Source organism: Pantherophis guttatus, chromosome 6, assembly GCF_059756535.1.
Source record: "Pantherophis guttatus breed Tessera chromosome 6, ASM5975653v1, whole genome shotgun sequence".
NCBI lineage: Eukaryota > Metazoa > Chordata > Lepidosauria > Squamata > Colubridae > Pantherophis > Pantherophis guttatus.
This window is the reverse complement of record NC_142068.1, coordinates 52,937,313-52,951,036: the sequence shown is the minus strand read 5'-3', so window position 1 is coordinate 52,951,036 and position 13,724 is coordinate 52,937,313. Positions and strand designations below refer to the sequence as shown.

At 33.5% G+C, this 13,724-nt stretch overlaps 1 protein-coding gene across 20 annotated transcripts in view; it reads right to left on the bottom strand.

Annotated features, from left to right (window-relative positions):
* Window positions 1-4,431: 4,431 nt before the first annotated feature.
* The window catches only part of TCF7L2 (transcription factor 7 like 2), a 212,974-nt gene continuing 203,681 nt past the window's right edge, over window positions 4,432-13,724 (bottom strand). For 10 of the 20 annotated variants that reach the window (XM_034440122.3, XM_034440130.2, XM_034440126.2 and 7 more), the window contains 2 exons: window positions 12,871-12,943; window positions 4,432-6,655 (listed from right to left, as the gene is read on the bottom strand). In XM_034440122.3, the coding sequence (XP_034296013.1) occupies window positions 6,220-6,655; window positions 12,871-12,943 (509 nt within the window). In that variant the 3' untranslated portion in view covers window positions 4,432-6,219. Of the gene's footprint in view, window positions 6,656-12,207; window positions 12,281-12,870; window positions 12,944-13,724 lie in introns of those variants that run through there. The other 10 variants (XM_034440123.3, XM_034440131.3, XM_087872904.1 and 7 more) reach the window with 4 other exon arrangements.

The window sequence follows — 13,724 nt, the reverse complement described above, 5'->3', positions numbered from 1 at the left end:
GTTATACTATTATACTATCTATCTGAAACAGTACTTTTGGGAATAAATCATGTTAAATCATTACTTATGCAATCATTGTACATTTAAGATTAATTACTATGTTTATGTCTGAACACAAAAGAAATTGAGAAAGTTTGTAACTGAATTTAATATATTTTTAGATGTTTACTGAATGAGTCCTGGGATGAAAATATTATTAAACTGAATATTTGTACAGTAGGAAAGTTGGTAGGAATGGTACATGAAAGTGACATGGTCCTGTTAAGGGAAAGATTGCTGATAGAAAGCAATACATTGAATCTGAACAAAAGCTAGATGAAGGAGATGAAAAGAGAGAAGACCGTAAAGTCAAAAGTTTCTAATGTACTTAGCTCTCTGCAGGGATGAATGCTGATCTTAGCAACTTTTAAGACAAATTAAGACAAATTAAAGAAGAAATAAACACACAGCAGAACAAAATCCTTCCCCTAATGTCCTAATTCATTTCTTGAATTTTGGAATATAAAAAAATGGGGGAGGGGGAAAAACAGGGCAATCTAAGAAACTACAGTGCTGAATTAATGTTGGGGAAGCAGACAAAAATAAAGATTTAAAATATTGGAAGACTGCGACAATGGTCCCAGGACGACATCCATTGAATTCTGTCTTTTGCATTCTCAATCATTCAAGTCATGGTTGTCCTAAAGGTGCTTTTTCCAAAAGGCAACTGGACTTTCTTGGGTTTGTCCAGCTACCTTTTGGAAAATGTACATTTGGGTCTGTCTTTTGTAGTTACTGCATTCTCTTTTTCAACAGTCAGAGAAGTCTAGAAAGAATCCACTAATAGCAAATTAGCATTATAGCACTGTCTCCGATACTGGAAGATGATAACTATATTCAATTAATAAGCCTAAATAAACCATAATGAAATGGCTGCATATATTTCTTAGTTCTTTCCCTATCCTTTTAAGAGCTGCCAGGACCAGAACTTCACCAATATAGGTCTTTCACTGCTTTCTTACATTTGAGTAGAGGATATTTATGCAACTATAATCACATTCCAAAGGGGATGACTTTATTGAGTTTTATAGTATTACACACTGTTGTAGCTTGGATGCTTATGTTAAATACTATACGCAAGATTTTGAAGAAAAACATTTAGTTTTTAAAAGTATTTGTGGCATTATGTTCCACCTTTTCTTCAAAATCAATCAAGGTTGACTCAGCCTTCCATCCTTCCGAGGTAGGTAAAATGATGACCCGGATTGTGGGGGCAATAAACTGACTTTGTATAAAAAAGAACACCACTTAGGGGGGGCCAAAAAGCCCTACTAAGCAGGTTTATACAAAAGTATATAACATTGTAAGCCGCCCTGAGTCTCCGGAGAGACTCCGGAGTCTCCAGCAGCATATAAATTGAATCAATCAATCAATCAATTAATCAATCAATCATAAAATGTATGGTGGATTAGTACTCGTGGCTGCAAATATACTTTTTAAAATAATTATATAGGACAGGAACGGGTAAGAAACAACTGTTCTGCCTTATTTTTATGTCAGTTTGATGTCCTGAAAGATCATCTTGTTGAAATACAGTGTCAGGTCACCAGTGCTGTACGTATGATTTTTTTTTACTATTAAGTGAGGAGGCAAATTGATGTATTGATGTCATACTATATCATTGCACTAACAAATTTGGTTGGATAATGTAATTAGAAACTTTGTCCCAGATCACAACATGGTTTCTTATTTCAGTTATAGATAGTACAAATTAAAATGTCTGTATTTATTTATTTATTTATTTATTTATTTTTATTTTATTTTATTATTTATTTTATTTTATTTTATTTTATTTTATTTTATTTTATTTTATTTTATTTTATTTTATTTTATTTTATTTTATTTTATTTAATGTATTTATATGCCGCCCTTTTCCAGAAGGACTCAGGGCGGCGAACACAAGTTAAAAACATGTACAACAAAATCCCATTTTAAACCAAATTAATTAATAAATAATAAATAATAAAACCCAGAATCAGAGTCAGCTTATTTGTTTGAACAGCCAAGTCTTCAGGTCCTGATGGAAGGAGCCGAGATCAGGAGCCATATTTATATTTCTTGGTATTATAAATATAAATAGTTCAAATTGAATAAAAATAAAATGGTGGGCCTAGTACCACCTCCAAATTATACAAGATTATCTAATATCATCTTTTTGTGACTTTAAACTTCATAATATTTTTATAAGTATTACTGGTATATCTTATCTGTAGCCTCCATAGGACAGTACAAAAAAGAAATACAGCATATGATCCCTTCTGGTTTAAGTATTTCCATATCTTACAGGGAAAAACAAAATCTGAAGAATATTTATTTCTATTTTTAAAAATTTTATCCATTACAGTATATCATCTTCTAGACCAGAGTTTTTCAACCTTGGCAATTTGAAGACGTGTGGACTTCACTTCCAGAATTCCCCAGCCAGCATTGCTGGGGAATTCTGGGAGTTGAAGTCCACACATCTTCAAACTGCCAAGGTTGAGAAACTCTGGCCTAGACTATTATGATTTATGACCTCCAATACAGGTCATCTTCAATTTAAAACCACAACTAGAATATTTTCCATCACTAAGTGATGTCATAACTGAGATGCACCCAATTGTATTACCTTCTTTTTGCCACAGTCATTAAGCATGGTTGTTAAGAGAATCACAATTGTTAAGTGAATCTGGCTTCTTCCATTGACTTTGCTTGTTGGAAGCCCTCTGGGAAGATTGTAAATGTCAATCACATGTCTCTGGGATACTGCAACCATTGTAAATACAACCTGATTGACAAACACCTGTCTGATCATGTGATGGTGGAGATTCCATGAAGTGTCAGTGTGAAGACCAGTCATAAGTTACTTTTTTCAGTGCTGTCATAACTTCAAATGCTTGTCAAACTAATGATCGTTAGTTGAGGACTACCTGTATAGATGGAAGTGGAAGAATGCCGCAAAACTATGTCTATGTTCATGGTATTATTGCCCATCAATCTACATTTTGTAAATATACATACAAAATATGTATATGTTGTAATTGTTAACTCTATTCATTTCTAGGTGAAAAATATCCATTAAATTTATCATATGATTAGATTTTAAGAATCTTCAAAAAGCAAAATTTAACCATTCAAACTGTACAAATTTTCCTTGTATACTTTTGGGAATAAATTCTAAATCAAATGTTCCAGAGACACTTTTCCTTTGCAGTGATTTTTTATATATTTAAAAATATAGTAAAATATATTTTTTTAGTATATTTTTGAATTTTTTTATATACTTAAAAATATACTTTTATATACTTTTTTATATACTTTTATATACTTTTCTATCACTTCTTAAAAGGTATGATGAATTTCCCTTGTGAGAAAATAATGCCGTATAGAGGAAATAACAATAATGGAAACAAGAAAAAAACTTGCTGCCAAATATAGGATGCATGCATTGATGGAATAAGTGTTTTCTATCATGTCTGAAACTGCATAATTCTTGGAACTGATTAATCTCAGAGTTTATCATGAACCATTAAAGCAGAATGCCTAAAACTGAATTTAACAAATAAGTAATTGGAAGTCTTTGGTGGTAACAGTCATTTCAGCATTTTATGTGTCACAGATGCATTTTATCAATGCAGATGTTGCATCTGTTCTCCAGTATAGGAAGCAATGTGTTTGCGCTTACTGAAAATCCAGAATGAAGGCATTGAGACAAGCGTAAGGATTTAACATAAAAGAGAAATTCTTCCTTTTTCTAGTATTTGACATGGGACTTTTACAGTAAGTTCCAATCACAGGAATAGGCAAGGAAAGAAGTCTGTAATTTTCCAATATTGAAGGGAAATCTCCAACTAAGCACCTTGAGCTTCTGGAGAAAGTGTGGAATACAAATCTAACAAATAAATAATGTAGAATGTGGAGAACTATCATTTTTTGCTTACTGGAAGAAGTTATGGAAAGCAGAAACACTGAGACTTATGTGCTTCTTCTTTTAATTGTTTCTTGAAACTACTAGAATTTCTTAGCTCTTTTAAAGGAAGCCCTATTTAAAAAAAACCAAAAACCTGACAACAGTCCCAAGGATTGTCTAAAATTATTAGATTATGAGGTTCAAATTTAGTACATACTGTGAATTTGGGCAATTCCTAGCAACTGTCCTGTCTCTTATTGGTCCCGAGTCTATTGCATATTGTACTGAATAGAAAACTTTCTACACAGCATTCAGATTAGGCAATTAATAAATATTTAATAACTATCCTTACCATGGTTGTTGGCAATTTATTCCACAAACTATACACACACAGATTATGTAGCTGTTGTATAAAATGGAGGCAAAAAGTACATGGTTGAAAGACTTTTTTGCTGTGATGTAGACCAAGGATTAAAGGAAGCCTATGGTAAATGAGCTGAAACTTTTCATCTGCACATACTAAGTTGCTTTTATTAATCCAGAACTGCATGCTACAGATACTGTACAGCATGGACATTTATTCATTACAAAAATGGCTTCCAAACCATTAAAATGAAAAATTGGAATAAGAGCAATAAAACGGAACAGTAACATCACAACTGTTAGAAAACATTCAAAGGACCCTCCCCCCGCCAAAAAAATATGTCATAGTTAGCATCTTTAATAAACCAGAGAAGAAAACTGGAGACAGTTTTACAATAGCTTCATGTCAACTACAATGGCACTGGATGAACAGATGAACATTTTTTTCAGCTTTATACAGCATTTTATCTTTAAAAAAAAGTTTTTTTTGCAACATCAACATGCCTAGGATTTTTTTAAAAACTTTGCTACCTACCTGTATGTAGTTAAGCGTACATAGAAGTGGCAGTCTGGTTTTTCCTTTTATGAACAGTCTAATATACAGAATTTGGCCCTTTAGGGTTTATACCTCTTCATTTTTAAATGCTTTCTGGACAATCTGCTACCAAACACATCTGTAATAGGTGACATTAAAAACTACATACATATCTACCTATGTAACATCACAGCAAAACAGGATGAAGAAAAAAATACAGTGTAAAAAAGTTGTTGTGGAAAGACAAAAATCACTGAGAATTTTGGCACATAAAGTTTTGCTCACAGCCTACAAGTGGCAGGGAAATTTATTTGTATTCCAAAAGGAGACACTGCTGCATTTCCAACAGCATCACAAAAAAGTTCTGTGCTAAATTTTCAAGTCTTATTTCATGTAATGGCTTTAAAGCTTATATATAAGCTTTATATACACACACATACATACTATTGATCCATCTGCAAATGTCCATTTGGTGGCAACTGCGTGATAGAAAACAAAATAAAGAATTGAAGTAAATAAAACAAAAAGTAATAAACAAAAATATATATAACATTTATACATAAACTTAAAAACCTTGTACAAATGAGTTGTTTTTATATATATGGTGTGTACACTAAAAGGGAAAAAAACTTTACAAAACATCTGAAGGGGGAAAAGGAAAACATTTAAAAAAATGGACAACATACAGGTAACAACAAGCAATTTCTAAAGCAATAAATACTACTGGTCCAATAGCGTTGTGATACTTTTTAATTGAGTAGCATTCCCTCCCCCAAAAAGGACAACACCATGGAACAATGCATATTAACACATTTTAACCTTTGTTTCTGTACATTTAAACAATAACAAGTAACGTCACAAGAAAAAGTTGTATCGCACAAAGAAAAAAATGGGAAAAAATTAGTGGCACTGCATTCGTTGTGCCTTTAAAAATTTTTTAAAAACCAGATGTAAAATGATTGGTTCGCAAGCTCGTATTTAATACAAATAATAAAGAACCAATGCCTTCAACAAAGGCTGCTTCAAAATTGCTTCTTTTTTTCATTTTTAAAATCAGTTCTTTGAAATTAAACTATTGGAACTACATAACAGTTATGTATATATATATTTATATGTATATATATATATATAATATTTTAAACGCTACAAAGACTTTAAACAGCTGTTGATAAAAATTTTGGCAGAATCATGAGGCTTTCTTTTCCATCTACATATTTAAAAAGAAAAAGAAATGAAATAACAATGGGTCAAATATTGACCAATGAACTTGATTGACATTAACTAATGTAGCCAGCCATATGGCACCATTTTTTTAAAAAAAAAAATACAAATGAGAGAAAAAAAAATATCCTGACACAAAAATGAAAATAAAAAGAACACTCAGAAGCTAAAGCTATTCTAAAGACTTAGTTACAAGTGACAGGGGCTGAGGTTGTGTCCCAGACAAAGAATTATGGGAATGCAAAGAGGATGTTGATGGTTGAGCTAACGAAGAGGCCGGTGCTGATTGCTGTAGAGTGGCTGACTGATGGTCCAGCGCCCCATTCTGACAATTACTAGCAGGCAGACCATTGGATTTGCCAGTAGAGCTTTCAGTCAGGATTATGGAGGATGTCTGAGGTGGCATCATTGAAAGGTGTGCCAATGGATCAGGTTTCAATGTAAGCGAGAGAGGCTGGGTCTGTTCAGTCTGTGGTTTTGAGTCTCTTGTGGGGGAGGCTACCATGTTAGGAGAAGATGGAGGAGAATCTAGTAGGCTTCCATCTGAAGAGGGTGGGCTGACGCAGCTGCCTTCACCTTGTATGTAGCGAACGCACTTTTTTTTTCTCCTAGAAACAGAAAAAAATATATCTCCTGTAAGTACAAGAAAATATGCTATTGAATTGTAATCAGAATAAGAATTTTAAAAAAGACCAACGAATGATGCTGGATTCCTTAATCACATCCAATGGGTTTACCAACATAGTACTAGTTACTAGTGGACAATCATTATTTCAGAAGTCTGTTTCTGCTATCTAGAGCAATTTGCTGTTTAGCCTGTTTTAATAGAAAGTTTCACGTTACTTTTGCATTAAATGAATGCATTTTATCGTTTAATTCTGTACTTTGTATATTCTTATTCCATTAAACAACTACCATGTTGCTGATTCTGTCTGACTGATACCGAATCAATATTTTAAATTTCATTAAAATTTTTACTTATATAATTAGATTATATATTAACTCAGGAATCTTCTTTCATTGAGTCCTGCCTCTTATGAATCAAAAGTAGTTGAAGATCTATCACTTCTGAATGTTTCTGTTTAGAACCACACCGTGTTGAATGAAAAAAAAAGTGTCAAGAGACAAAAAAGAAAAAGAGAAAGTAACAGGAAAAATAAAAGTGGGGAATGAAGAAAAAGAAAGATTAATGTTAAGTATCATCCAAGTTAACAAGAATAACTGGTTGTATTACCTGCAGGGTTTAAGTTACCATATATATTTTTCTTTTCTTTTTTTTTGTAAGGATTGGGGGGGAGGATTCAGTTTCTACTTTGATTTATAGGAATGTCATTTGAATTCATTTTAGCAACTTAAAGAAAGTCTAAACGGTTGGTGCAGTGCACACATTAAGCAATAGTATCATCTTAAAAGAGTAAATCAGCCCTATTATGTCAAGCCATAGTCCATGCCCCACTTCTCAAACTTATATAAAGATGACACCTGTCCAATGCACAATGCAGCATCGTATTCAGCAGATATGTCTATAGGGAGAACAAAAATAGGACACTAACAATGAATGTAGCTTGTAGACCAAATATAAACCGGTCCTAGGAAATACTGGTTTTTCTTTGCTAAATGTATTCATGAAGGTATAACAAATTAACCAACTGAAAATAACTTGCATATTTGCTGTCATGATGAGAGTGTTAGCTAATATTTTCAAAAAATGTAAAAAGAATAATGGATACTGCCATAAGTTGCAGTTAAGCAGTATTCTGAGAAAAAACCTGTATAGAAGACAGGTTCCTGTTACCAGAAAGTTATTAGTATAAAATCCAATAAAGGAATATGCAGTTTATTGTTACTGCTTTTCATTTCACAGCTTTTCTTTCATTGCAGTGATGTCTGTTTGGGTGCAGCCCTTTGCAGCTTTGATCACAAATTATATGTGATTTAGAGGTTTGTTTTCGTTCTGAAGACCCATGTTCATTACTTTACATTCCCTTTCCTCTAAAACCACAACCATTGGTGTATAGACAATACTGAATCAGATGGACCGATCATTCAGTATAAAGAAGCTAACAGGCCATGTTTAAAAAACATTAAATAAATAAATCTCAGCATCTCACAACATTTGTTCCATAGAGTTTTCATATACATTTGGAAAGTAGAAAACTAAACATTTTTTCCCCTCAATAGTTAGATTTTCTGCCCAAAGCACATTCAACTGTTATGGGAATGGAGAATTTTAATCACACTAATGTACTGATCCATGCTAGAAACTAAGAGAGCCATGCATGTAAAATTTAAGAATGAAACCATTAAAAGAGAGTTGTAACAAAGATAAGAAAATAACAGAAAAGGTTGAGATGGCAGGCAATAGCAAATCATGCTGTATTAAGGCAAGAAAAAGACAAAAAGAAGAGTTTGGTGGGCTCTAAACAGAACCTTGCTAAACATCTCCTAATCACAACTATATTAGGCTTAAATTAATGTAATTCAATGTTCTGATATCATGTCCTTTATGCCTTACTCTTTAATTAGTCCCTATGGGCAGAAAGGAGGCAATGCTACTGAATAAGTGTTTAAAGCAGCATTTTGGTGTTTTTAAACCGACCCAAGGAAAATGTGCAATATTATGCTAACATAGTGCTATTCATATTTGAAGAATTCGTTCTATGAAGACATTTAGCATTTGGCATGCAAAGTCTTGCCTGAACAAAGCAGTTTTCCAAGTAGTACAGAAGTTCCTACAAGTAAATGTAATAGGGACCACGTGGATAATTTCCCATGCTATTGGTAGAAAGTTCTGGCAGGCCATGCAGCACAAAGCATAGGTGTATACTTGTTTATGAGTAAATGGGTACGGTTTCAAAATACAGCCCCCTTCCTTCCATCATCAATCTTACACATGCCTCTCTTTGCAGTCCTGGTTGCCAAAGATATAACCTATAAGGATCAGTGAATAGGAAAAGCAACAAAAGTAGACATGTTCTTGTCCTGAGATGACAATGATATTGACATATTCCTACATTGAACATTTCATATATATAGTAGGGCTGGGATCAGTGCTTAAAATTTAGTTTCCTTCACTCTCTACCACCCAATTTTTCCTTGTTCAACTTAAATATATTGCAACCAAGGAAATATAAAACATTAATCCAAAATGTAGTGTAATCCAGAAACTTTATTGCATATTCTTTGCTGATGTTATGAGTTTGGTTGCTGCCGTTTCTAAAAATCACTTCAAATTAAAATCAGTCTCTTATCCAGTATAATTAGAGCAAACTTATCTCTACATACTCAAAGACAGCAGGTATTAATGTGCCTTAGGACATGTGCAATTACTGTTGCACACCTAGATGAAATACATTAACTATACATTTACAATTGGATTAATGAGCCTTGAATTCTGAGAGGATTCTAGAGGCTGCTGTGTCTTCAACGAAAGATGCTGTTTCTCTTTTTATTATTTTATTTGTCTGAAGCATATTTATACTTTCTCTACCCATAAATGTTTTCAGAACAAATGGTTAGCTTAGATTGTATGCACATTGTTCTTTAGAAAACCCTGTGCTATGATCATCCAAATTATAAAATAGGTATTTTCTTATTTTCTAGTTGATTCTATTTGAACCAATATTATGAGGGGAAAAAAGAAGTTTGACCACTGGATATTCCAATCAGGCCACCTCAGTATTTAATTATTCAGAATGCATGTATTATCTTCAATATTTTATTCTTATATTCAAGTATTAGTAACTTGCTTCATTTAAAAACACACACAAACATACTTAGGGTGTTTCATTGGATATACACTACCAGATAGATAATGTAGCTATTCCTTTTTTATTTATGAATTACCGGAGTGTGGACAAAATATTTATCTTAAAATCATGTTCAATTAAGCAATCAATATATCTTTGAACAAAGTATTTAATGTTCAATAAATCGTATTTCACCCCACATAGAAAACCTAGCCCAAATGAAAACTGAGGATACTTTATTATTCTACAATTACTTGCTTATCTAGAAGTGGTATTAAAAATAAAATTCAAACAAACCTTTAATTTCAATGTTGTAGCCAAATGGGATTATGAAGAATAGACCACTATTCCTTCTGAGTGCAAGAAATCAATAAAGAGGTGGACTACTAAGTTTTCTATAAATAGTGACATGAGAGTAGCTGCTTGGTCTTACTGATTATGAACCTGAACTTGATTTTTGAAAATTAACAATATTATTTGTCTGTTTGAAATCTACTCCATTAATGAACTTGCAGTGTATTAATAAAGCCACACTGTGTTTAAGGGCTGTAATCTATCATTATTTATTGCCATTTTTAAAAAATCTACAAAACTAAATTTACACACATTATAGCTCCCAAATCTTAGTCTGAACAATGTTTTTTCATCCAGATGAAATATGTTCTACTCAAAGAAACATGTCCTTTTTAATGTGTACAACTCAAGGATAGTACACTAAAAGCATTCCACATCAATAACAAGAAATTTTAAAACTGGAAATTCCAGTTACAATACATGATTAATGAAAGATGCTACTGTAATTTAGAGTAATGACAGTAAGATGGAAATTACATCTGATAATCAATGCCATCCCTTTCTGTTCTTCTCTCAAGATATGGCCCACCCAAAGGGTTTTGCACTGGATCAGAAATTATATTCTATTATCTATGCCCTTTTTGCAGGCCAGGATAGAATTAAATATGGCAATACACAGATGTAATGTCTATTGGAAATGCCTATGCGAAAATCTTCTATTAAATAAGTGGATATTTTTCTTCCTGCTGCTTTTGTGGCTACAGCCAAACGAGTGGAATCAACACTGTTGGTCTTTCTCAGCTCAAAACATGTGGTCTTACTGAGTACAAATTTGGAACACTACCTCAATATACCGTGCTTGATTAATACAAGAATAGATGCCTTTGGTCACATAAGTTTTAGCTATAAAATTTAGGCATTTAATATATGACTTTACAACAGCATTTACTATTATTATTGCTTCTCTCACACAAATCATAGTTCTTAAGCATGCATGGAAAATTACAGGGTATAGGTGGAATTCAACCCCCCCCCAAGACTATGCATGAACTTTATCTATTAATTATATGTATCATTTTAAATCCATGTGTATAGTTCAGCATCACAAAACTAATAGAACTGGCATGCATATAACATGAATAACTGCTCTACTTTCTAAAAAAAGGAATGAAGCATATGATAAGGGTGTGAATCAGAGGGGAAGGTGAAGAGGGAAGCACTACATACAGAAAAGAGTGTGTGTCAGAGTGAAATACCTACCATCATAATAGTCCAAATTCAAAGACTGCTTGGATCAGAACAGAGAAATAACAAATTTAACCATATTAGGGGAAAAATGCAGAAAGAAAGATAGTTTGCTTCCCTTCACCACGTGCCTACAGAATTTACCAAGGGAACTTAAACCTGTAGAAGATTGTTTCAATTGTTGTTTTGCGTGCCTTTAATTCTCAACTTGAATTAACAAATGAACTAGTATAAATATTTCTTCTAGGTGACTCCTGTGTGTGCCAACTATACATTTTAGTAATAAGATGAGCATTAGATCGAGTGATGAATTCCTTTCCCATAGTTGTGCCCCCATTCTATTGCATAAATGACATGCCAAAAGGAGTGCAGAGCATTGGAGAAGAAGGCATAAAATAGTTCCATTAGTAAAAAGCCAATCATTTGAATGATTCAACATTGTGAGTTGTAAAATCCCAATTTGCATCTTCTTTGCTCAGATCTGAATATATCTTGTTGCAGATGATAAAGCCTTTTAATATCCTTTGGAAATTCTAGACATACACAGAGATCCTTAGGTTAATGTTTACTTAACACAAGAAATACTGAAGTTTCTTGCATGGATAAAAAAAATGTAAGTTACTTCTCCACAGATGAGCACGTGTGCATAACCAGTCCAGTTCAGGTACCAAAAGAGATATCATTGTTCAAGGAAGAAAATTCAATTTGTATTGAATCAGCAAAGAATGTCGAAGATCAAAATTTATTAGCAATCTGATCTCACAGAAGCAAGGAAGAGAGCAGGAAGAGGAAAGGGTTAAAAATAAATCACATATGTAACACTAAGATGACAAAGTTCATTTACTTCCCAAAAGGCCTAATGGGTTATATACCTGCACGGTTTGCACCATAAAGTCTGTCGGTCAAGCCCGAACAATGCCCGACACTTCTTGGGAGTATTTGCATCTGTTAGCACAAGGTAAACATAAAAAACAACAACAACAACACAATGGTGGATAGAGCTCAGTTGGATGCGAAATCTCAGCTACAGCTAACATTTCACTCCGTTCACTGCCAATCTCTCAGACCAAAGGGCATGAAAGAAAGAGGATCTCTGCAAGGTGACACACACCTACAATGCCTACACCTGCTGTGCATTCCTTGACTTAGCCCTGTGTCTTCTCTGCTGAACTGCTGCACTGTGATATCAAAGGATGTTTGGCAATGTTTTCTAACAATGTATGCAACTTTCCAGAGAGAATGATGGAATTGTGTGTGCAAGTCTAGGCTGACGCTGTCTTACAATGGGAATTTTTTTTCAACTAGCAGCAGTGACAAGGACTGGGAAGAAAACAAAATGGGTGAAGGAGAGCAAAATCCTTTAAACAGAAAGAGAGGATCATTCACAGCAGCATTCCACTCCCTTGTGTGTTCTAGATCACAACACAGAGCTACAAAGCAACGAAGCAGGAGAAAAGGGAAGGGCAAGGAAAGTACCAAATAAACCAGCTGCAAAACCAGCCATTGCAAGTTGAAGGGGGGGAGACTATACACACCTGCAGGGACCGCACCAGTTATTCTGTTGATCAAGGCCAAAGCGCGCTCGGCATTTCTTAGGAGCGCTCAGGTCTGAATGAGGTCAAGAAAGAAGCGAGCAGAAAGAGAGAGAAAAAGAGAAAAAGAAAGAAAGAGAGAAGATAAGAAAAAAAAAGAAGAAAAAAACAAGAAATAAAAATAAAAATAAGAAGGAAATAAAATCAATGACCTCATTATTAACTGTATAATATAAACGTTTGATTGTTCATTTCTTTCTTTTTTTAAAAAAAAATAGTGATTATCGCATTTATCACACTAATGAGATTAGCTGTTGCAATTAAAGCTGCAGTATCCCTGGAAAGGACTGTCCATAAAAAAAATAAACTTTAACCAGTTAAGAGGCACTGAAAAGGCAGCCATCAACTGTTCCTTCATTAGCTCCAGATGCAAAAGGAGCTATATGAGAACAAAGCTTGATGGACTGCACAGTTGGGGAAGGTATTAAACACCAAAAAAAAAAAAAAAAGCATAGGGAGGAGCAGTTCAATATGAAGATCTACAACATGCTTTCTTCTTTAAACTGAAACAAAATGGAATAAAAGAAAAGTTTCTTTTGGAGGAGGTGGGTGGGGGGATAATGCAGCTTTGAAGTAAACATTCCATTTATTGTTCTTTTATTCTTTTTAAAAATGGTTCAGAATAAGCAGATAGCAAAATGGATATGTTAGTTTCAGCCAGAAATAAAAATGATCAGAAGCATGGAAGCAAGCAGTATGCAAGTAAAGCAGAGAATAGCCATGAATATGTTGGAGTAGAAATGGAAAATAAAATATTTTTTAAAAAAATATTGTGGTTGCATGCTGGCATGGGAAGA